The sequence below is a fragment of the Ostrea edulis genome, chromosome 1 (genome assembly GCF_947568905.1).
Source record: "Ostrea edulis chromosome 1, xbOstEdul1.1, whole genome shotgun sequence".
Classification (NCBI taxonomy): Eukaryota; Metazoa; Mollusca; class Bivalvia; order Ostreida; family Ostreidae; genus Ostrea; species Ostrea edulis.
This window is the reverse complement of record NC_079164.1, coordinates 6,480,253-6,506,965: the sequence shown is the minus strand read 5'-3', so window position 1 is coordinate 6,506,965 and position 26,713 is coordinate 6,480,253. Positions and strand designations below refer to the sequence as shown.

The window sequence follows — 26,713 nt, the reverse complement described above, 5'->3', positions numbered from 1 at the left end:
AGTCTTCGACTAAACATTCCACCTTTTGCGTCATGTGCAACACAGATGAAAGCTTCAGAGGTAACAGAAACTGTCAAAATAGCCAAACATCGTGTGCATGTTGAACGGGCTATTGCTCGTATAAAACAGTTTAAAATACTGTCAGGCAAAATTAGTCTTTCTCTTTTTAGTATTGTTGATCAGATATGGTTAACTTGTGTAATGACCAATTTTATGCCATATATAATTCAAGATAAAGAAAACTGCTAAACTCCATTCAGTAAATGTGTTTTGGTGTAAATTTTGATAATATCAACGAGGTTTTCCTACAAATGGATTTTTTTAAATGAATCGATTGCATGTGGAAAATATAATAATCATTGATATTTACTGTATAATGCTACAGCAAAGAAATTTGATATGGATGAAAAGTGGAGGATACTTGCAACAATATTTTGAAATTGAAAACTTTCAAATTTACTTCATTTAGTCACAATATGCAGTTTTAGTAGAAAGCAATCTGACCAAAAAAAAAATGTTTAAACCTCTGGTGGACTCGAACCCTTGATTTACAGATCAGCAGTCGATATGCTAAGCTACTCAGCTAGACGATGATTTTTGAAATGAAAAGACAAATATTGCTGATATTTATATTTCATTCCATGTTTTAAAAGGAAGTCAGTCATTATGATACTGTAGAATACCTCCTTAAAAAGTTTAATTCATATATTTGTCTGAATAATGTTTGTAACTTACATGATAGCTGAGAGGAGATCCTATGTAATGAGCACTGAATGGAGTGTCAACAGTTGGTCCTGCTGCTGTGGATACCAGATAGGAAATCGGGGCTTGTTTAAACTTTTTCAGGATTTCCATATCCATTTCACACATTTCAGTTTTCCTGAAAATTGTTGAAAATAATTTTGAATGACCATTTAAAAGAACTTTATGTTGTAACAAGTGTTCAGTGCCAAACACTAGGGCGTGACTTGGCAGCTCTGTGGTTTGGAGTCTGAGACCTAATAACTACACCTGTAAACACTTGTTAGAGGCCAGGGGCCCGTTTTACAAAACAACTTGCGGCAAGTCTTAAATTGTATTTTACAGTTATTACTTTAAAAATGAATGAATTAAAACTTTTCTAAGGCTAAATTTTCAATATTTTCTTTAAAAAATATTTTACATTCGGAGTGAATGACTTAAAATAAAGTTGAAAAGTTTGTCGTTAGTCTGAAGTTTTTTTGTAAAACACACCCCTGGTGTCCTTGTAGGTGCTTTACAACTAAGTGAGTCTTTTCTGCTGAAAAGCCTTAATTTGGTCAAAACATTGGGCACGTGTATATATATAATTTAAAGACTGTCTCCATGTGAGTGCAATATAGAATGACAATCAGTCATGCAAAACAATTACAAAAAAAATGAAGAGAAAAAATTGATTGAAAGATGTACACAATTTTTTTACCATGTGTCAACAAAAGAAGCCACAATTGGCTTTCTTTTTCTGTTTAGGTTTGATGGGTTGGAAATGATCATCTGGGACACTGGTTCTGGTTGAATCTTGTCACCTCTTGGCTTATCCGACTGTTGGGGAGGGAAGTTGATGACAGCATTGAGGGAATTTCAACAAAACCAGAAATCTTCCACTGCTCCAGAATCATGATAACAGCTACGACATGTGCACATTGACCTGCCTCCCTGTAATATGTACACAACATGAAGAAATAGAAACCAATCCCCACACCAAATTTGCATAATATACATTTATCAAATTAACAATAGCATTATAACACTACATGTACCACAATACAAAATTATTTTACACATATATGTTTAGTATAATTATCTAAACAGGCTTTTGGGAAAGGTGTGTACCTGAATTTGGTAAAGATACTGAATCATAGTTACACTGACCTGGAATGTGCACCCTTTAGTTAGCAAGTAACTGGAAACACAAACATTGGTAAAATGCACCGAGTTACTAAAAGGAACAAAAATACAACAAATGAAATTTGAAAAAAAAAAGAATAAGAACAACACTGAGCAACGTTTATGAAATATGATAAAACTTTTCCGAGTGAGGTTGTTTACAAACGCTCTCTATTTATACCTGAGGCTGATGCACGCATGTACGTAGATCTATACACTTCAAGAACAATAATTTGAATAAACAAAAACGTAAAATTGAAATTGTAAACAAGTAAAAACTATTTCAATAACTCAAAAATAACCGTATACACACCCAGCTTTGCAACTGCAATGTGCATCGTCTAACTTCTTCCCTTCAAAGTTGACATCAATGTTGATCTTGTGTGGGTCCTCTGTTTTCCTCTGACTCCGATATACTTCGGCTTTTATTAGCATATTTTCGCGTTCTTGTGCATATACTTTGACTGATTTAACATAAGAATCTTTCATAAACGCGACAGCCATTGTTTTTGCCGAAGAGACGGTGTATGTAACATGTATGATGCAGAAAAATCGTCTGGTATGTCCTTTAACGACATGATCCGCGCCATGTTGTTTATGTGTCTAATGTCGGGCTAGTTACCGTCGTCATGGTGAGCAATCGATCCGCCAATCCTTTTTACGCCAGTCAGAAGAACAAGGAAGTTACAGCTTATCTCGCCATTAATCATGACCACTATCTTGATGTACAGGTACATGTAACATCAAGCATTTTCAGATGAGACAAATAGAAATGAAGTTGATCATCTTTGCTTTAATTTTCTGTTTTCTGCCTCACAGTTTTTGTATTAATCAATTTTATCCCCATGGACACTCTAATAGAGATACGGCTGTTGACAAAAATGATGACGGTAGCTCTCCAGAAATTCCTATTTCAACTTTGTTTCCATTCTTTGACCATCAACATGACCACTTGATTGTAAGTGATATGAATCATTTTGTTTTATTTTGGTAATTTTACAGATATAAGATCTTGTGCCATTCAATGTCATTTAATTGTGTTTTATTCCCCTCATTAACCTTCTAAAGCGCCTTTAAGTAATTTGTTTTAAATCTTACTATATCATTATGATTGTTTGTTATTAAGTGCTTGTCTCAGATAAAACCATGCAAAACAGTCCAGAAGCACATGTTACCAATCCTTGTGATATTTTACATGGAGAATCACCTATGGGTTCTATCTCCATTTACAAAATATTTCAGTAAAATATCCCTGCATGTTCTTTTTATACAGCGCCACCTATTCCAGGCATATTGGTCTCAATTATCAAGCCAAAATACAGCTTTTTCAGCTATTTTCGATACCCGAAATATAGATAACTGAGATAGGCAGTCCAATTCTGGACAGACTTAAAAAAGTACCTCCTCTATGCTATAAATCATACTTAAAATGAGGTGAAAATATTTTATCATAATCGAGTACCGATGCCTTTATTATGGGTACCCCCAAACAATAGCTGATTCAGCATTTTTTCCTTATGTTCGGAGCCATCAGTCTTCCAAGGTAGGCCAAGTTTGAGGGTTTTGTGTTCATTTAGTAAAAGCTCTGTCATATATGGCCAACTCATAAAAATATTGAGCTCGGCAAATAATATTGTCCATTTCGTCAAGGGATGCGAAGAGACTACCATTAGGAAATCTGACAAAGTCGATAAAATCCACCACACAATGAATTTCACATACCATACCAACAATTATATCAATACCAAAGGAAAAAACATTCTCATTTTAAGAAAATTTTAATAAATACTAATTTTGAAATTAGTAATTCGAAGTATCTTATACAAATCATAGTAATTATACACCAAAACTGTATTATTATGCACAATTTCAAAATAATCCACATGTTTGACCACATAAATCTGATCCCCTGATCGTTAAAGATATTTATGTTACTCCAACTCCTTTAACCAAGTGTCCTAAAATTGAATAGGGGTTATGTACTAAGATACATCAGCCTGCCTTAGGATACCTATACAGAAAAGACTTTTCTAATACCATGTCTGTCTATGAACCAATTGAGAGATAGACCAATATGTGAAAAGCAATACACCAATCTTCTTTCAAGGAGAGTTAAGGTGGCTCACTACAACTTAAAGAGTTTTTCAAATCAGCACAAGAATGATTTCATCATGAAGGATATGATACATCATAAGTATATATGTCAAAAAGGCATACAATATGCAATTTTGGATAAAAGTAACATGATTTTAAAAATTAATATCATTAACTATAAAAAATAGCCTATGGCGGATTTGAACTCAAGATCTAAGGTTCACCAGCCCAATGCTTTATTCACTGAGCCACAATGATATACATGCAACCAAATCAATCGATAAAAACAATTTCACAAAACATTCAAATTGCTAACTTGTGATATGAGCCTTGGTGTAATGAGCTACCTTAAATATCTTGTAGATGAAACAATCTACAGAGATTTTTTTAACAATGTACATAAGATTTAAAAATCCATAACAACCAAAGCTGTCTAAATGTTTGAGGGATCTTGTAGAATTACTGAAGTAGAAATAGATACAGTATAGTAATATATAAATTTAACCTCATCCCCGAACATGGACAGAATGATTATTTCATGAGATTGACTTTTGTGCAAGATTTAACATGTGTAACATAATAAAAACATCATTTGCATGAAATGTATTTGACCTTACATGTAATGCGACCTTAAACATGACTTTCATTCATTGGGTTTCTATCGATCTATTTGTAATAAAGAAGTGACTTTGAATATGGCCTTTACTTTCATTAAATTTTATTTATCTTGATTAAGCTTCAGTCCTTCACTACAAGTTTTATGTTTTGAAGGTAAAAAATAAAACAATGATATCAAATAAAAAAAACAAATTTTCATCCACTAAGTTTTAACAACCTTTAACCCATCTTATGGAGCATTTTGAGAGAAAAATTCAGTTCTTTACAAAATCCTTGCATTATGTTTAATGACAATGGGGCCTAAAATGAAAATTACTGTGTTTCCACTGTTTTGAAATTATACCTCCTACCCTAGAATTTAAAATAAAATATATATTGTTAAAGAGATTTTTCAATAAACATTGTTTTGAAGTTCACACTTGTACTAATTTCAAAGTAATTAATATCAAGCATATTTAAAAGTACCATTAACTGTAAAAACTGAGCCCCTCAAATCAAATATGTTAATGTACTTGTAACTTTAAAAATATAGATTGTGATTAGATTGTCTCTTAGTGTTGTTTTGAAAATAAAAGTTTGAGAAAAAAATTATAATGTATATTCTACCAGCCTACTTCAGTTTTGACTTACATGTTAACAGAAACACAAAAATTTACATTTTTAGTCTGATCGATTCATAAAATTAAATACATGCAATGTGTATATAACAGACAAATATAATGTAATCCCATGTATTATACCATAATCTATAACAATTGTAGAATTAAGAAATATTGATGTACACAGCATTATAGTACATGTACATTGTTGACAAGGTCTCTTCTAATACTGAACATTGCTATCAGATCCATAACTATACTTCAGATAATGTTCATTTATGTGCAGATTTTCCATTGCTTCTAATGTGACATCTTGGACACTCATTCACAGTTTCTTTGTTTTGTTTGGTTCATTCTCTTACACTATAAGTAAAAATCATACATTTAATGAAAACTTTCTCTGAAAAGATAAAATTGGGGGGGGGGCTATTATATATAATACATACAAAACACTCTGTAATACTTTCATTGTCAGAATAAGGACAAAAAGACAGCCAGACATGCTAAAAACAAATTCTTGGATAATTATGATTAATAATTAGAATTCACATGTAATTCATTTTTACAACATTCTGAATGTAAAAATATATTTAGATTATCAAACACTCGAAGTATTTGAAAACAGATTCATTAATAAGCAACAAACAAAGGCAAAATAAGTTATCATTTTCAGACCATACATGTATATATGCTAGTTCAGGTTTATTTGATCAGTTGGGCATCAGATTGAAAATCAATTTTATAAATGTAGAATTAGTACAGGATATGCATTTATTTTACCTACTTGTATTTCATCTTCAATACTGGTAGGTACTTTCAAACATGCCAAAGAATTCCTCAATTTGCTTTATACCCTGCAATAAAGTAAAAAATTCCATTAAGAATTTTCTAACAAAAAGGGATACAGTACTGTGATAAATGGTAGGTTGTAGCAAATTTGGTATATGACATAGTTATATATGTTTGTAGGTTTATGTTATCATAATTTATGCCTTTAGATTTGACTACATACATTTGAATGATTTTATACCTCAGACAGTAGTGTGCAGGAGCAATATGAATTTGATATCAGGTGTTCAGATCAGATGATATATTGGTACTGTTCCTTGATCCTGACATATTTTCAGTTAGGGAATGTACCTACTTTCCGCATCATGTTTCATGGCGGGTTAATTGTTCAAACAAAAGCAAAAACAAAAGCAGTGCATTAAAAAAGGTTTACACTACACTTGTCCTTGAATGAATGTATTATTCAATGACCAAAAGCAAATTACTCATATTTCCTGTTCAGATTTTTTCCACCTTCTGTGGGAGTTGGAATTTTTTCCTCTATTCTTTCTCAACCACCCCCACCCCCAATCACTATTGAAATATTTAAATGGAATGTGACTGGCTTTTAAAATTTGGAATAAATTACAGATCTTTAATCTCCTTTTCTTACTGTCTGAGTGTTAGACAAAAAACGTCACTGGCTCTGATGCCTCTGAAGATTTTATAGTTCCTATGGAAGGTCTCTGTAATACGGTATAACACTACATGAACATTTCCTCAGTATAGACATAAATATTCATTTTTCCACCACCTAATTACTGCTACAAAACCCACAGATTTGGCATCACACTTTATAAAAAAAACATTAAAAAACCCAGCTAATATTTTTCGGGGAGCTGGAGCCGGGAGTGGGACATTATAAACACAAATTTATGTAAAGTTTCCTTACCAGCTTCAACCTGAATTGCCTCCCTTGACCGATACCAAAACATTGGTGATGCACCTCAATCCGCTTTCGCCTTTCTGGAAGAGCAATTGTCCGTGTTCTTTTCCAATATATGCCGTAATGGTCTCGTTGTTTTTGACATATTTAACTGTCCGGTAACGCATAAAACTGTAAAACTCTGGTCCGGTACAGAATCAATAAGCGTATTTCGAACCGTTTGATGAACATAGGTGTGCAGAAGTATCTTTCTTACAATCAATCAACGATGAAGTGTCAGAATCTTCGAAATTATTACCAAAATTTCCACAAATAAAGCTATGATCTCCAAAACATTTGCAAAAATTACAAGTCAGACGATGCCAGCATTTCTCGTATACCTTTTGAGACTCTTTTTTTGAAGAGTTACACGGGGAATCCCCATTTCGATTTATACAGAAGAAGTGTATTTATCATGTTTTTCCGGCCTTTTTCACTATTTCCGAGCTTAGAAATGATAATATAAATGTTTTTAAACGAGTATTATAAAAAAATTGTTTAGAAATCATTAAAAGAAACGGTTTTACAACCAAATTAATTTTCTTCAAATACGTCGGAATATAGCTACTATTTATGGCAATTTTCAGCTACTTCTCATTATTTGCCAAGCTCCATAATATAATTCTTAATATATCTTAAGTATCTAAAAAATATGGAAATACTACCAATTAAAATAGTTGTCTACCTTACACGATACAGGTGCTCAAAGTTGACTAACAATGAACGTCTCAAATAGTAAGCCATGTTTGCCGCACCCCCCTTTTAATGCGTCAAACATGAAAAATCATCCAACAGTCGCAAATGATACATTAGACTGTATATTTCACCATATCAATAAGTTTTAATTCATAAAACTGATATTAACTAATTCAATTTATTGCAAAAATGGGTAATTTTAAACCATTTTCTATGTAGGGAAGCTAGGGATTGACCGAAATGCAGTTTGCTCGTGTTACTATAAATAGAATGAACTTGACCTATATTTTGGTCTCACGATTGACTCACTTTAGACCATACATCAAAAAAATATCATCATTGTTGGAAAGTTTTGACCCCCCCCCCCCCCCTTCTGGAATATTTTTCTGATTTTGCCTGTTTTTCTCTGAGACAAGCACTTAAATACACGTATACATGTATATCTCATGAATGGTAGATAATACATATCTACGGGATGATTTCAGTTTCTCCATCGTCAACTTTCCACATTTATGTAGCAATATTCCATTATCACCTGCATATGGTGTTTATATATCTCAACTGATTCGATACGCAAGAGCTTGTTCTGGGTATAGTCAGTTTTTAAATCGAGGTAAACTACTGACAAACAAATTGATGGTACAGGGATTTCAACAGTCTCGATTGAAGTCAGCATTTCTCAAATTCTATGGTCGTTATAACGATCTAGTTCGTCAATACAACCTCACATTGGGTCAAATGCTGTCTGACGTGTTTCATACCGATTGTTAAGCCGTTCTTGGCACACTAATTTTGACTGCGGATGACTCCGTTTACCTGATCAGGATATGGGGCTCACGGCGGGTGTGACCACTCGACAGGGGATGCTTACTCCTTCTAGGCACCTGATCCCACCTCTGGTGTGTCCAGGGGTCTGTGTTTGCCCAACTATCTATTTTGTATTGCTTGTAGGAGTTATGAGATTGATCACTGTTCGTTATCTTCACCTTGTATCTACAAGTAACATTCATACTATTATTTTATATGGAAAAATGAACGAAAAAATAGTAATAGTAAATTTGGATATTTTGGAATTTTTTGAAATTTCTAAACATCTAAGTACTTCGTTACTAACTTGAAATTACGGATGTATATCTAATTGCTGTGGTAAGATTTAGAAATTCATTTCAAAATTAAAGATTATCTCCCTAATGCATAGCTCTTATCCTTAGACGAATTTGACTACATTTTTTGGCACTGTTTTCCCCTAAAAGAGCTCTTACAAGTTTACTATTTCGGATTTCAAAAATTTCGGTTGAGTATCACTGAAGAGACATTATTTGTCGAAATGCGCATCTGGTGCATCAAAATTGGTACCGTATAAGTTTTACATTATGACCCCTGGGTCGAGGCCTCTGCTGGTGGACTGTTAGTCCCCGAGGGTCTCTACAGCCCAGTAGCTAAGTACTTCGTTACTTGCTTGAAAATACGGATGTATATTTAATTGCCGTAATAAAATTTAGAAATTCATTTCAAAATTCAGAATGTTATTGTTTGTTATTATATACACGTATATCTCATGAATAGTAGATAATACATATCTACAAGTAACATTCATACTATTATTCTATATGGAAAAATGAACGAAAAAGTAATAATAGTAAACATCTAAGTAATTCGTTACTAACTTGAAAATACGGATGTATATTTAATTGCTATGGTAAAATTTAGAAATTAATTTCAAAAATAAAGATTATCTCCAAAAATAACTCTTACAAGTTTATTATTTCGGATTTTAAAAATTTTGGTTGAGCATCACTGAAGAGACATCATTGTGCATCAAAATTTGTACCGTACAAGTTTTACATATATCATAATAGAAAAGATGAAGAGACGCCTGAAGGTCATCGTATCTAGTCTTCTTTTTTCTTACTTCTGTGACAAATGTACACTCAATCGCTCGACGTCAAAACTCAAAATCAAATTACAAATGTTCTCTATAAGTCCTCTGTCAACTCTATATCTAAATACCAATTGCACAACCTGCAAATCATCGATGATTTCTCAATTTACGAATGTTCAAGATTTGTTTTCTCATATTTCTCTAAAGTACTCTGGGGTTGATATCAAAGTATGCTCAAGTTCCTCATTGACAATATCTAGGTAGTCTTTAGTGATCAGGTCTTCCAACAGTATTTTAAAATTTCATATGGGCGCAACACTATGGAGTACCTCTACAAATAATTACATAAATGCTGATGGCAAACTATGTTCAACTCAACTTTATGAAAAACGAGGTGATTTCAGCTTCTCCATCATCACCTTCCCATATTTATACAACAACAGTCGATTATCACCTGAATGTGATCCTGATGTTCCTAAACTGATTTGATATATGATATATATCATTATTTTGTTTAATCGATTTAAGCTACTCACAAATAAGTTGATGTTACAAAGGTCTCAACAGTCTCGTTTGAAGTCAATATTTCGTAACTTCTATGTTCGTTATGATGATCAAATTTGCAAATAATGAATATCACTAGGTCGAATACTTTCTGACGTGTTTCATACCAATTGTTAGGCCGGATTTTTCATCCTAACTTTGACTACGGATCGCTCTGATTACCTGATCAAGATGCAGGGCTTACGGCGACTGGACCCTATCAACAGGGAATACTTCCTCCTCGTTGTCATCTGATACCACCTCTCCTGTTTCCAGTAGTCCGTGTTTATCCTACTCTTGATTTCGTATTTTTATGGGATTTATTATAAGATTGGTCACTTTTCGTTATCGTAACATTTTTCTTAAATATGCGTGCACCGCCGCCATTCTACTTAGAGTGAATGGTGTTTATAACCCATCGACCAAGACAAGTCACTCCTCTACACTTACAAAATGTATGAAGAGTGAAGATAACCTTGAATTTCAAACCTTGGCAGAATTGATATAAAAAGTATAAGAGGACTGTCAAATTCCCGTATTAGGCACATCAAAACAAAAGTGCATGCCGTCTATCCTTCTGTGCTTAGTAAACCAGAAGAGATAAAAGAATTGGAAGAGGGCCTACATAGGCGAAGCCTGTAACCCAATCCTTTTGAGTTTATCAATAAAATATGTTTGAATTCAATTGTAGAAAAATGAGATGAGAAATGCGTTTCAGTTCCAGCTGACACAGCTTGTAACAACACTCTTTGTTTTTAAGACTGATTATTACAACTGCATTTCAGACGAACCTGACTTTTATTCCACACTTGGTAACCCTACTTATACTAGTGTTGCCTGCATGTGGCAAAGTTTGTTATAAGAATATTTAGTACTGTCTGCTCCTCCTGAACTTATGTATATTTAACCAGTTTATTATACCCCCCGCAACAAGTTGTGGGGGGGGGGTATACTGGAATCGGGTTGTCCGTCTGTCTGTCCGTCCGTCTGTAGACGCAATGGATCCGAGCTCTAAAGCATTATCCTTTCCACCTACCGTCACCATATCAAATATACATCGAAGTAGCAATATGGTTTCCGGGCTCTAAAGCGTTATCCTTTCCACCTACAGTCACCATATCATGCATATGGTCTACCCATGGGATGAAGATGTTCCTTATCGATTTTGGGGTCAAAAGGTCAAAGGTCGAGCGCACTGGACATCGAAGTAGCAATATGGTTTCCGGGCTCTAAAGCGTTATCCTTTCCACCTACAGTCACCATATCATACATATATACTACCCGTGGGATGAAGATGTTCCCTATCGATTTTGGGGTCAAAAGGTCAAAGGTCGAGCGCACTGGACATCGAAGTAGCAATATGGTTTCCGCGCTCTAAAGCGTTATCCTTTCCACCTACAGTCACCATATCATACATATGGACTACCCATGGAATGAAGATGTTCCCTATCAATTTTGGGGTCAAAAGGTCAAAGGTCACGCGCACTGGACATCGAAGTAGCAATATGGTTTCCATTTAAATTCTTTAATGGCTTTTTTCATCGCATGAAGATGCTGTGTTCCTAGATACCTTTTGGATCATAATACTGAAGTTTTACCTATTACCAACACCCTTTGGGAGATTGGGGTAAACAGGGGGTATTCTTAGTGAGTATTGCTCACAGTACTTCTTGTTGATACTTGTATTTATTTATTTTTCAATCTATACTCGTATATTTTGTGACGCTTAACAGTATCATTATTTTCCTATGTATATATTTTTTAGAGCTCATGTACCAATGATCTGGTTTGGAGTGAATAAATAGATTGAAATCAGTGCTTTGTCTATCGGTTGATTCGATAAAGGGATGTTCTGCATGTGGCAGGTCTTTTGATCTGGCAGGTTTGTTGATGTTACAGGGTTTTCAAAAGCCACGTTTAAAGTTCGCATTTTCAAAATATATGATTTATATGGCTATAATGATGTTATTTACATCGTAAAACACATTCTGTCATTGGGTAAAATGCTGTTTTATACAAACTGAGGGCGTTCCTTCACTGATTCTGACTACGGACCACTTTGTTTATCTGATCAAGATATAGGGCTTAGTGCGGGTGCAAGCGATCAACAGGGAATAATTCTCTCTCCAGTCCCTTGATTCCATGACTGGTTTGTCCAGGGGTCTATGTTTACTCTACTTGTTTATAGGAATCAACATGCTATGCAATGTACACAAAACCAATTGGCTCCATCTGTAGATATCATGGACTTGATCACCATTTTTGCGCTGATGACTCTCAGCTTTATCTGTCTTTTAAGCCTACGGGCATAGCTACACAGGCAGATACATTACATCGTATTGAGCGTTGTCTATACGACATCGAGTTTTGGATGCATGGCAATGTGTTGAAACTCAACACAGATAAGACCGAGGTCATTGTGTTTGCATCTTGTCGTAATGCAAATATCATTAGAAACATTTCAGTGACAGCAGGTGACTCACAAATTAATCCTTCAGCTCCAAAACAGTGGAATGCCCTTCCAGAACATGTAAAGGACTGCAGAACACTGTGCGTTTAAGAAGTCATTGAAAACACATTTTTCCCATCAAGTTTTCCAGAACTAGTTTCTATCGTTTCAGTCATTCGTGTTCGCTGTTTCAGTGCATTAAGATTATCTTATCTGTTATCATTTCAGTCATTCCTGTTTGCTGTTTCAGTGCATTAAGATTATCTTATCTGTTTGACTGGGTGTTTTAGTTTTCGAGTATCATTTTGTGATGTTTTATTTATTTTTTAAATGCTGTTTTAATGTATTATAACCGTGACATTATATGCTGTGTGTGCGTGTGTGTATTTCATTATTATTATTATTTTAATACGCCCTGTAACAGATGTTTATTCTTATCTAGCATATTTATGGTATCTTGTGTTTTCATGTTTATGTGTGGGTACCAGCTACGGACTGTTTGCATCTGATAACGCTTTTATATCATTGCTTTTTAAGGTAGTACTCTACATCGTCATAATGGCTGACTTCCATTAAAACATGGATGAAAAAATCGATATCAGCAATATTGGACTTTTCCTTTTCAATTTAAATACCTAGCCGAGTAGCTCAGTAGGTTAGAATACCGACTGCTGAACTGTAGGTCGCAGGTTCGAGTCCAGCAGTGTTTTTTTAAAAAAATTCAGATTACCTTCTACTAAAACTGTATTTTTTGACAAAATAAAGTAAATATGAAAATTTTCAAATTCAAAATATTGTTATACATATCCTCCAATTTTCATCTACATCAAATTTCTCTGGTGTAGCGTACCTCCTTAATGTTTATTTATTTTCTATGTATTGTGTATAATATTATATAGTAAGGTATATATGCATTGTAAATACCTTTGAGCGTACATAGTGTATGAAAAGATTGTCATATAAATATGGTATTACTATTATTTATAAAATGAGTCACTGTTCGTTTTCCTATATTTTGAATAATTTGAAGTGGATTGGCAAATATAATATCAATCTGGAAATCATAAAAACATAAAGTTTTCTTTGCTACGTAATCATACCCATCTAATAAGAGTATTTTATCCTTGTGAACTAAATGATCAATGCGCATTTGTTTCATATACTGTGAAATCATTTTAATTCGTGGGGGGCAATTTTGCTGGTTCGTGGGGACGTATTTTCGTGGGTAAGCGATACGATGTCACTAGGAGAGATAACTCTACTTGGTTTATACACGTAAAATCATGGGTAAGAATGGCCCCCGAAATCCGCGAACATCAACCCCCATGGACATTGATGATTCCACAGTAAGTTGGCTAATGTTATTGCCAAAAACAAAAGATCCAATAATGAAATTTGTGGTCAATCTTATTTGATTCCATCATTCCATCCTTTTCATTACAGATATCAGTGAGATTCATCATCAGCGTGTAATCTCTCATGTGAGCGAGGTCGCTCGTGTGTGCTGGCTGCAATTGATATATCTTTAATTCAAAACATGAATTCAATTCAAATTTTCGTTTTGAAATAGTTTTCAAAGCAATTTTGTTCCTTGAGTCCTCAGTCTTTTAATCAGTGATTTTTCTTAGCGGCTGCTAACTTCAGCGTAATTGAGTGGACTCTTGGAAGAATATCTGTCGTAATCTGGAAAATATAAATTTTAAACATTAAGTTTGGTTTATCATATTGTATCCTAAGATAAAAAATTTGAATAAATGGTAAAATGCTCAAAATGTATTGAACTACACGAAACACTGCCTTTCAAATTCTATTCAGTGTATATCACACAAAATGCTCTAAATTTAATCAGTTTTAATAATGATAGCCACCTAAAATATATTTCTATATCAGAATTACCAAAGCAGCATCTAGAACAAAAACAATATGGGCATACGTATACTATTAAAATATTGGTATGCATAAATCATGCACTGTCAGTTTAAAAAGAATCGCTTTAAAAGGTTGAGAATAATGTCTATCAGTTCAGACGAAGATAAATAACACCAACTAATTACCATCATCTTTCTCGGTTAGAGTTCCGAAGTCTTCCAATATGTTCAAGCTGTTCGTGAGTTATCTGTATACATCTGTATTTTCTAATACAAAACACATACAAAATTCTTAAAGAGGTTCAGTCAATACGACACGAATGTCCCCATAGACATCAAAATAAGAAAATTACCATCAATTATTGTTAATAAACCTATTTTATCGGGTAACATATTTTAGTGTTTTTTTAACTAGACTTGTTGCACTGATTGATCGCTGAAAAATAACAAGACATAACTTCGTAATCAATATTGAAAAAAAGATGAATTCAAGATTGTGCTATCAGGTTATGTTGAAAGTACGATAAAACTATCTAAGTCAGCTGTTTAACATTTTACAAGTCGAGCTGTTAGTAGTTGATTTACCGTCCTGATCACTATCTATATCTATTGAGTTGTTCAAGTTGATATAAATTGTTTTTATCCATGTATATGTACATCATTGATACATTATCAAAACCAAAGTCTCGGCACCATGTGTCAATGTCACGGGTCCTAAGAGATTACCTTAAAAACAGATGTTCCGTATCACAGTAGGTGTGGAACACTAAATAACCCTCACTGTTCAATACCCGTATGCACCGAACAAAGGTTTAAATTTGAAGCCCTTCACCGGTCTTGGTGACGTCACCGTATGAATGAAAAAACCTCGAGGTGGACGTTAAACAAGATGCAATCAAAGGTTTCCTTCAACGACCATTTTGAAATATATTTCATCTGAAGAAAGCTATAAAATACTGGAATTTCCCATTGTGTCCTTTAGTAAAATAAAGCGCAACGGAAAAACATCAAACTTAGAAATCGGGTAAAATTGTAACAAACTTCCATGAAAACACTGACCCCTGAATATATAAACATAAAAGAGGTCGGACCATATGCCTATGAGGAGTATGCAGACCCTGTCAACCAGTCACACCTGCCATGAGTCCTATATATACGTCAAGTTAACTAAGTATCAGTGAGTAAAGAACGGTTTGATTAACAAATGCAAGGTGAAGATAACGAACAGTGATCAATCTCATAACTCCTATAAAGAATACACATTGAAGAGTTGGGCAAACACTGACCCCATGACATAACAAAGGACGGATCAGAATACTAGGAGAAGTAAGCATCTCCTGACAACCGGTCACCCCCGCCGTGAGCCCTTAGTTAGCTTTACTATTTGTCAACGTAATTGGGTTAACTCGTTCCACTTGAGATTAATTAAGTTTATTTTTCTTTTCGGACATTTTGGATCAGCTCTTTAGACGAATAAGGCATGTCCTAATTCGCTCCACTTTTAACATTGATTGGCAAGCCTTAAGACCAAAATCATGTAGTCTGCGTTGTAAATACGTTTGTAGATTAGTGTAGTTGTAGTGCTAGATGTATTTATATGTAGTTTTTGTTATTAGCTCTGTTGATATTGACCACATTATGTAATTGTTTTCGTTTGTCCTGAAGAAGGGACGGGTCGTCCCGAAAATTTGACAACCTCGTTGTTCGATATATATATATATATATATATATATATATATATATATATATATATACATACATACATACATACACACACATATATATATTAAATGCAAAAGATACAGAAATCGACTTCTGAATCCTTAAAGCCCCTTTCACATCTTCACAGATGAGACACCGGATCATCCCGGATTGTCAATCCGTGACAATCCACCATCATCGTCTACAAACCGAATATGCGTCCGACGTCGTCCTTGACGATCCTACTTGGTCATGCAAAACCGGGAAAAAATTAAACATGTTTAATTTTTCCCTGGATCGTCCCGGACGAAAATCCTCTGTATTGGCCCATTATGAACACAGATGCCTACGGTTTGTGCATGGGTTGTTCCCGTTAACTACAAGGACAATCACGATAAAAACAGAGGAAAAAGACCATGGACATCCGCGTGTCTCCGTGAAACAACCTTGGATGGACCGGCAGAGACCATGATCTTCCGCGAGCTCCGTGATCACACCGGCACCAACCGGAGGTGACGTATGGGTAGCTACCGTGTTTATGCGTAGGGAGACCAGTCCATTCTGTATCTGCGTCGTGGTAAGACGGTATTTATACCGTCACATAACACAAAAACACCGGATCACCCTGGATGACTGGAATTTTGCATCCGGCATTGACCGGCTCCTCATCTGTGAAAAGGGCTTAATTTGTTTATAGTAAAGGCTTTAACATTTTACTAACAATGTTCTATTCTAAAACAGTTTTATCACAATAATTAAGAGGGATGTACATGCTTTTCTCTCTGTAGTTATGACGATTCTGACTATGTGAAGTACTTTTTTTGTATCCATTCTATTGTACTGAATAAATCCAGGTTAACACAAATGGCGTCATTTCCTTCCTGGGGACACTTTCAACTTACACACCGAATTCTTTTCCGCTAGCACACGACAGACGTCTGGTTGCCATTTTCTGGGCAGATGTCGATACAAGAAAGGGGGGAACTGTGTGGTATCGCGAATCAACCAATCAAGCAATACTACACAGAGCGACAGAGGAAGTTCGGACATATTTTCCACAGTTTAATCGTTTTCAAGCTACCTGGGTCTTTATAGCAACCTGGGATAATGTCGCATTCTTTGGATGTTCAAGCTGTACCAAAGTTAGTACAGAATACTCTCTCTCTCTCTCTCTCTCTCTCTCTCTCTCTCTCTCTCTCTCTAACACATATCTATTAAATGCATGATATTCTTCAGAGAAATACATTTCAAGAGATCCTTATTACTAATGGTCAACATTCATTCACCGTTTTCAATTATGGACAAATTAAATGGACGACTGGAACTGCAAGTGGAGGAAACGCAGAAACTGGTCTTGGAGGAACACCTGCTCAGGTGATGATTTAATGTATAGAAAGGCATAGTTTGGGCTTTTATGGTTCGTTAGTAGCTAGTGCAACTCCTTTTCCGAGACATTAATAGTCGGATGAACATTTACCACCATACTGTTTTGATATATAATACATAATTTGTTTTACAACTGTAGGTTGGATTTAATGCAGGAGATGGCAGGGTATTTTATGTTGTTAATGCGTCGAGAACACATGACATCATCGGTGTAAATCACATGTCTAACATAGGAATCCCAGGGAAATTCGCATTCCGTATTGATGCTGCAGAAATCGACAATGGTGGATGTAATACCTGGGGTATCTAGATATTTTAACTTTGATCCAGGCATCTTATCTCAAGTATTCTAAATTATCTTTAATTATTCTGAAGCAGCAATTCATACTCACTTTGCATCTACTGATTTCATTTACAACATGTCCATAGGTTGAATGCTGTCTGACGTGTTTTATACCATTGCAGTTTATGCAGTTTTTTACATACTGATTCTGACTACAAATTACAACGTTTACCCGCTCGCGACAAAGGGTAAACAGCGGGTGTGACCGGTCAACAGGGATATGCTTACTCCTCTTTGACACTTGTTATTTTCACTTGTTCATACTTGTAAGGCATAAGTATCACTTAGTTTACTTATAAGGGCATTGATATCAAATAAAAGGTAATAAACTAATATTTAATAATCCAATGAAATAGGCACACTGACGATTTCCCCTCGGTATGGCCCAATGCTTGAAGGACAATACCTCGTGATCGGAGGTCCATGCATGAATCCTGATGTTATTATCCAAATCCAGTACTCATCGATTGTTACGTCATTTCCGTGTCGGCGAGATTCAGACTTCAGCGCTGTATGCATCACGCCGATGTTTAACTTGACCGGTGATATCACAATCACCCTTACCATCAAAGAAGTCAACGGAAACACACGGGATCATACCGGGCATTATACGATTGGTACCATACAGTTTCCTTTATATCTAGAATCTAATTAGTGGTTAAATTGCTCCTCCTAGACAACCCATCCCACCTCTGATGTGCACAGGGGTCCGTGTTTGCCCAACTCTCTATTTTGTATTGGTTATATAAGTTGTGGGACTGGCCACTGTTCGTTATTTTCAAAAGTTCACGTGTGTGTGTGTGTGTGTGTGTGTGTGTGTGTGTGTGTGTGTGTGTGTGTGTGTGTGTGCCTGCGTGCGTGTGTGTGTTTAATATAATTGTGTAATTTCAATTCACCAATTGTAACAGTTTAGCAAATATTTCGTCCACACAACATGGTTAAAAGACAATACTAAAAGGAGAATGTCTAATAACAGACAACACATGGTTTTACAACCAAACACTTACCTTGTTCCCTGCTCAAATTAGCACCACGATACTCACATTGTTAATTAGATATCATATAACCACCACTAACTATATTCTCCTTATCATTCATTTTGGATTACTCTAGTACACACAATTGATACCCAAATTCCTCATCTATATCACTATAAAACATATTCATTATTTCTTTACTTTACGGTTCCTGTACAGCATGAAATTCTATGTCTATTCATAAACCTTGTTTAATTTTCCTTAGTGAATCCTGCTATAACCAATAACCCAGTAAGGCGACACGAACCCGAAAAATGGATTAATGGACAGCAATATGGCATCTCATGGGACCCACAGGCGTTCGAACTAAGAGGCTCTGAACGAATTCACATACATTTATATACATTGAAGGTACGTGTTAGACCTAGAAACCAACGACAATACTCGCAGAATGTGGTCCAGCAGTTTTAGGCCACACCAATTTGTAAAATAGTTCTTCTGATTTTCAAACAAAAAAAGTGAGGCGAGAGGGCGAAATTATTTTACAAATATTATTTTTAATTTTGGAGATAAAAATTATGAGGTGAGCGAATACAAGAAATATTAATATTTTTAATTGAATTAAGTGTGAGTTTAAAAAGCGGGCGCCTAAAAATAAAGATCTAAAATCATCAGATATTATTTGTTTACCACATAAACTTAATATTTTTCAACTTTGTTGATATAGTTTACGTCAATAAATAAGTATTTCAGGTTTCAAAGACTTATTTTCTTTATACCTAATACATGTACTTTGCAACATTAACTGATAAGGTCTTTTTGAAGAATTTTATTTAAGTTTTATTTCTACAAACTTTCGATTCAGAGATATGCAAATTGCTAGGGACACATCCAGTTTTGACATTCATTGCAAATGCAATATCCATTGCATCGCTTTGAGCATTTTCTTGAATTTTGATATGACATCACCAAACCTTTTGTGAATTTGTCGTTAACTGTCGGTCCGGTTTAAAATAGTCATCGATCACTACCCCTTGCTTGTTGTAAGAGGCGAATAAATGGGGCGGTCCTTCAGATAGGACTGCAAAAACTGAGATCCTTGTCACAGCAGGTGTGGCACGATAAAGATCCCTCAGTGCCATAAGCGCTGAGCATAGGCCTAAATTTTGCAGCCCTTCACTGGCAATGGTAACGTCTTCATGTAAGTGAAATATTCTCAAGAGAGACTTCAGTCAATATATAGGCTAATCAAACAATCAATCATACGCTATCAATGTTCTCTAAATAGTGGCATCGAATAGCGTTTCAAAAGTTTCATCGGCTTCCAGTTCGATTCCAGCATAAGGAACAACTTCCAATCCAATGTTATGAAGTATCGTACATATTAAGATTGACATCATGAATAACTTAACCGTATTACACTGTTAGGAAATTTCTCGAGAGCCTGCACTTCTGTCATTTGTCAGCATATACATCAAGGTTATTTGTGCGCTTGTTGTAAAAACTAAAAAAAATATTTACGGATATTTTTGAACACGCGGGCGGATATTATTTTTTGATAATATTATAATTTGGATTTGTTACAAATAGAAGCGGCGAATCCGACGAACTAGATTACAAATTGGCATGGCCTTATGTTGTTTTATTTGTTTGTTTGCTTGTGTTTGTTGGTATCGTCTTGGATATTTTTGGGGGGGTTATTTTGTAGGAACATACAAATAAACAACTAATATGGGAAAAATCTGTGCTGCATGACAACATCGAAAAAAGCCTTCGGACATTTACCATCACTCTTCATTCAGATGGATATATGGCAGTCCTCCGCGTCACTTCCGCTCTACAGACAGATCTTGATATGTAAGCATCTCCTTTGGTTCAAATACATGTGTACTATGTATACATTCATAAAATCAAAGCTATCTTCTCTCTATGGGTGAGGGTATGAACACGCTTGAATCAGAGCAAAGTCAAACCATAGACATAACAGTAGGTAGTTAGTGTGCCTTCCCCAAACCCTAGGTATTAGAGGAGAGAAATTTGTGTCTTTCGAATGGGACTATAAAAACAGGGTCCCGTGTCTCGGTAGGCGTTGTCGCGATGCGTATGCCACAGAGAACCATGCATAAGAATAAATTTGTGTCTTAATATGAGTGAAAAATTCTCGAAGACGTGAAAAATAAAGAAACGGAAACTATTTTTATTTTAGGCCAACCAGAGGTATTTGGTCAGACATCTTTGCAATAGTGCCTTCGCAAGAACAATCAAAGCAGTTTTGTTCTTCTTGGTTAAGAAATGAAGCTCGTTTGCCACGACTGTCTTCTGGCGACATATCCCCATGTCCCTGTACACTGCAGCAGGCTTTGGTGGACACAGCACGATACCAGCCCGATCCCGACTGTAATAGGATAACAAATACTAGAAAACAAGACTTGAATTGTTTGTACAGAGCTGATGCCCAACATTGCGTTCGACTTAGTGCACCAGGGTAAGAGCTGGTTATTTCAAAACCGAAAAAAACCCAGATAAATGAATTATGTCTGTATACATGTATATGCACTGTTTCAACTCTAACGAACGACCTGCATCAGTGCAATACGAGGAAGTTAAAATCACTAGGATTTTAGGGATTGATCATGTTTCGGTAAAGTAACCTTTTTCCAAAACGTATTATGTTTTGAAAGCGAATTTACGTGATGTTTTATATTTCTATTAAGACGACTTGGCATTGACAATGTGTGTTGCTATGATAAAGACGGCAATTTAATTGACTCCCGGGTGAAGAAAGGCGGAACTCTCCAGCGCTACCACTATTTGGGAGGGGTGGGTAATGTACCGTACGTGACCAATTTCTACTACGATGTGCTTCCGTCCTTACACTGCTGTAGGTACTTCGACACCAGATTAAATGGATTTAGTGGGATACCCGTCTTCTCCGAATGTCAAGATTATCTAGAGTTCAGAGACGTCAGTTCTTGTGTTAACTACATTCCCCCTCAACCAGGTATATCATATATATCTTGTATATTTGTGTGGGTGGGTGGGTGTTTGCGTGCGTGCATTTCAATCATTATTCAAACCATAATAAGACGTGTTGTTTTCGGTTTTCTTTCATCTTGTTTGCTATTTATGTGATTCTGGTGTATTTTTCGTTTTCAGAATAGTCGGAAAATATTTGAAACAGAATGTTTTATTTTGATATTTCATAATTGATGTAATCATGAAAGAGAAACTTGATCATATGTTTGTATGCACAATTGAGATGTCTGTTTGCATATACCCGTTAGCTGGTGCACATGGGGACCCGCATATTAAAACCTTGGATGGAAAAAGCTACGACTTCAATGGTCTTGGGGAATTTCAGTTCATGATATCTAAGACTGCATCATTTGAGAGCCAGATTCGATTTGAACAAGTCACGGACAGCACAGGTACTACTTCTAAATACGTCGGGGAACGCTCTACAGAGCTCGTGGTATTTGTTAGTGTAAAAGCCGACCTTAAATAGAATATTCTTATGATATCAGAATAATTTCAATGTTTTAAATAAAAACATAAAAATGATTCCAAGATAAGCAATTAAAACCAACGATATCAATATTCACATATCACAACATTTACTAGGAAGAAGGAAGTAGTCAGGAAGTTGCTTATTTGATCCCTAGGTAACAATGTCTATGCCAGCGTCTGCACTTCATTCGTCTCCCAGGTGACGCATTCAACGGACAAAGTAGAGGTTCGTCTGAATTCCATTCGAATGGCAGACGTACTTGTCAACGGAATAATTCAGGACTTTAGTGACGTCTCCTGGCTTCGATACAGAGGTGTGTATTGTATACTAAACTTCAGTCTCTTCACTATAACAAACTTCACACTGTGGATAATCATGACACTTTTGTCATCAGGATGAATTTGTACATGCAACAGGAAGATGGGTCTTGCAGATAAAATCACTTAATGTTAGATCACACATGAATCTTAGCAACGAAACCTACAAAAGCAAATTAACTAAAAAGCCATCATTTACATAAAAGTTCAACTCTGTAATTAAGGCAATATACATATATAACATGCATCTGTTTGATTCTATCATTCGTTACTGTACTTATTCGTGATCAAAAACCCACCTTCTTGCTATTGGCAGGTGTATCGGTGCTCAGTTTGCCCAACCTCTCTGGAACCTCCACGGGTAGAGACATCATCGTAATGTTTGATACTTTGGGCGTCTCATTTAGGATTCTGGCCAGTCAGAAAATGCTTAACGTTATCACAGTCATTGGGAACAACAATTTGAAAGGTAAAACTGTAAAACTAAACTTTTATAAACTATACTGGATTTAAGAATTACAACTAAATCCTTACAAAGCAGAACTACATTGCAGGATTAGCAAATGTTCTACCATGCCCTTATTTGCACTCCTCGCGAAACTACCCACTGTTGTGAGAAACATCAGACTATTGTGCCACAACACATGCGAAAAAGGTGGTGTAAATCAAATGTGGATTTTCAAAATTCAAAAAACCGTTTAGTGAATTTTAAATCACAAAACTTTTTTTTTTCAAAATCAACACCTTCAAAACGTATGACTTTTCAAAACTTTACATAATTCTTCGCGAAAAATTAAAGTTTCGTCCGTAAAAATTGAACATGGAAATGGTTATATCTTGTGCTCAGTCATCCATAGAATTGTTTTGACAGACATCACTCTAATTCCACACAGAAATACTTTAATATTGATGTTAAAAAGACAATGGAGTTTCTCATTGACAATATTTACACTGTCTTAGATTATCAGATGTTGGAATTCCTATGAGCACGATTTGTGCTCCATTTTTAGCTTACTTGTTCTTGTATTCATGAAACAGAATAAAAAAGAACAAAAATGTCTTGCTTCGGTCTTCAACTCCCCGTTATGACTGTTATCAATAATGGAATATTCAGTGGTGGATTTAGAAGGGGCGCAGCCGGCGCCCCCCCCCCCCCCTAAAATTTTCAAATTTAAGGTAAATCGTGGTATCTTGTTTCGGAAAATGTACTACACGATAAAAGAAGCAATAATTTCCCACTCCGGGATAAGTAAATGACAAAATCTTTTGATTTCTTGAATTACTTTATTAGGAGAACTTAATTTTTTCCAAAAAAACCCTTAAAATTTGGGTCATTTGATTAACACCTTATCAAAATGATAGGAAATAGTACAAATGACTAAATAAGAGAAATATTTCAAGCCTCATAAAATCTGTTAAATACAGGAGCTTCCGGGGGCTTCGCCCTGGACCCACTGCCTCATAAAGTGGCGCCCACCCCCCGTAACCGCAATTCCTCGATCCGCCCCTGATATTGTTGCACAAATATGGGAAGTTGACGATGGGGAAGTAATTTCCTTTGTCATAATGTTTTATTTATAGTTTGCAGTTCAAATCTATGTTCAATAAGATGCTCAAATACGAAGCATACGTGAAAGAATTTGTGGTATATTCTTTTTCGAGTTCAATGGGATACATGTATATCGAATCGACATATAAATGGAAATGGGTATTGGTTATAGATATAAAGTTGTCGATATGTCTAAATGTCGTGTTGAAGGCCACATCAATAGATTGTTTCTTCTCAAGTGGAAGTTTTAAACAATTTCTGCTTTTAAGATTATATATCAAGTCTGCTAATAAAGAAACACTATTGGTTAATTTTCACGTGTGCATGACTTAATAATGCATTTATAACTACGGTACATGCAAAATTTCTCATTTAACATTCTTTCATACTCTATATTTAGAATAGCACAATCGGGTAAAATTTTGCTATATAGCCTGTTTAATGACAAGACTTACTTCGTTGATTTCGCAGGTACCCTCAGCGGTCTTGTCGGAAACTTTGATGGAGATCCAGCTAACGACTTGCGTTTGCCATCTGATGCAACAGAAGAAGCAATTTTCCACGTCATTAATGAATCATGCAAGTACCACTTCTCTAAATTTCGGAAACGCTCCAAATTATTTTCAGATTGTTGTAGAATATAGATTGATTTCTGTTAAGGGAGGATCACAAACAGGAACTCATTGTTCACCTACCCTAACGGGAAAACGTACTCAGATTATAACAGTGAACGGCAAGTGGACTTCCGCCCGGTGTTTTCGTCATCCGTCACTAGTCCAGTTACAACAGAAGCTAGAGAACTATGTGGTAGCAACACAGATTGTTTGTTTGACTTGCACGTGACTGGGTCCCGGGACATCGCTCAGAGTAGTCGTCAATTCACTTATCAACTACAGCAAGCAGCGGACGCTGCGAGACAAGGTAAACCTACTGTAATCATCATCATAATGCTGCGAGACCAGGCACACCTACTGTAATCAAGTTTTACAACAGACAGCCATCAACTTTTACATAATTGTACTTTCACTTTCCATTTTGTTGAACTTTGCATGCATCTTAATGCATCATACATTAGAAAATCGTTCGGTACACCTACTTATTCATTAACAATAAATATTGCCCATCAAACATGGTATCGTCTGTGATCCTTTATATTTTTCAGTCCAATCCTGTCTTGTGCTTCCGTCGAAAGACGGAGGTGTGTGGTATACCAATAACACTCTAGAGAATGCAACAGCTAACTTTCTGTGCGGCATGGGCTATCGAATCAGTGGTTCATGTCCACCGACGACTTGTAAGAATGGAACATGGAGCAATTTTAGACATTGTTCTTGTATAAAGATTCTTACGTCGCCGCCAACTTCAACGCGTCGAACGACTTTCACCTCTATACCACAATCGCGCACTCCTCCAAGTCTCACACCAGCGCCAACATCACAGTCAACACGTTTTCCTATGTCTATTGGTCATCAAATGACATCAATCGCAACACAGATCTCCACGTTGGAGCCATCGTCAGCAGGTCAAACGGCTGTTTCCTCTACACCACAATCGCAAGAACATCAACCACGAACGCCCCCGCCAACTTCGCAATCAACACGCACAGTAACATATGTCGCTCATCAAACAACACCAGTTCCAACGAAGGACAACTATAATTTTCTCAAGTTTATATCTAACAAGGCTCACGTGTGGTTCATCAATGAGGTAGGACTAGTTTTCATCATCTTCATCACATTCATTGGGTCTTTTGTGACATGTAAAATCAGGTATGTGTGAATTACTCAGTATACTAATGTGTTCTGTTCTAAAACCTTACATCATCATCTCCGAGTTCACTCGATGATGCGCGTTATATTGTATATTCAATGTAGATATATATGTACACGTAGTGGGCAAGTGTTAAGACTACACGTCAAAACACCTATATTTCAGATCACGTGAGAAGTATGTAGGAAACGACAGTGAAAATCCACACTCCTCTGGACGCTCTTCTCGTTATCAGAAATACAATAGGGGATCCCAAATGAATTCCGGGAGGACACATACAGATGCAAGTGCTGAACTATCAGAAGTTTCTGAAGGCAGTAAACAAAGTCTGCCTGGTTGTGACAACTATGGGTACTCGGAATCCGGTCCTTGATATGTAAAGAATTCACCAATGTATAGAACCCACCGACAGAACTATAGCCCGGAGGTGCTGGAACGGCAAACTTCATAAAGTGTTCAGTAAACAAGATCATATTCTCAATGATATCCTGTAGATTTCTTGAGATATAAATCTTCTAGTATTTAAAATCATGAAAGGAGCGTTTTACTTGCAATTTCTACCGAGTTCCATGTTTTAAAAGTTACGAGTATAACAAGGGAATCTTAAACATTGAGCACAAAAGGGCTTCACCTTTTGCGATAAAGTGATGTGAATTTCTAATGTTTTCTATTACTTTTTTATTTGTTGAGCTGGACCTTGCCCGAACGATTGTGGTTCAGAGTCACAACAGACTATCTGGTCAGTAAAAATCTAG

The 26,713-nt window shown here is 35.8% G+C and overlaps 1 protein-coding gene across 3 annotated transcripts; it reads left to right on the top strand.

Moving 5' to 3' along the window:
* The first annotated feature begins 2,646 nt into the window (after positions 1-2,646).
* On the top strand, positions 2,647-26,711 carry LOC125664694 (protein mesh-like). 3 transcript variants are annotated; one of them, XM_056152378.1, is made up of 16 exons: positions 2,647-2,863; positions 16,963-17,250; positions 17,345-17,482; positions 17,634-17,796; positions 18,194-18,454; positions 19,080-19,225; positions 20,523-20,671; positions 21,021-21,299; positions 21,529-21,815; positions 22,099-22,242; positions 22,477-22,635; positions 22,956-23,108; positions 24,660-24,767; positions 24,849-25,109; positions 25,351-25,957; positions 26,124-26,711. In XM_056152378.1, exons 1-16 carry the CDS (start codon positions 2,663-2,665, stop codon positions 26,329-26,331), a joined length of 3,552 nt encoding a protein of 1,183 aa, XP_056008353.1. In that variant the 5' UTR covers positions 2,647-2,662; the 3' UTR covers positions 26,332-26,711. The 3 variants fall into 3 exon arrangements, with proteins under 3 accessions (XP_056008353.1, XP_056008364.1, XP_056008362.1); XM_056152389.1 differs by having other exon boundaries at positions 25,351-25,895; positions 26,124-26,265; XM_056152387.1 differs by lacking the exon at positions 18,194-18,454 and having other exon boundaries at positions 26,124-26,646.
* Positions 26,712-26,713: the final 2 nt, after the last annotated feature.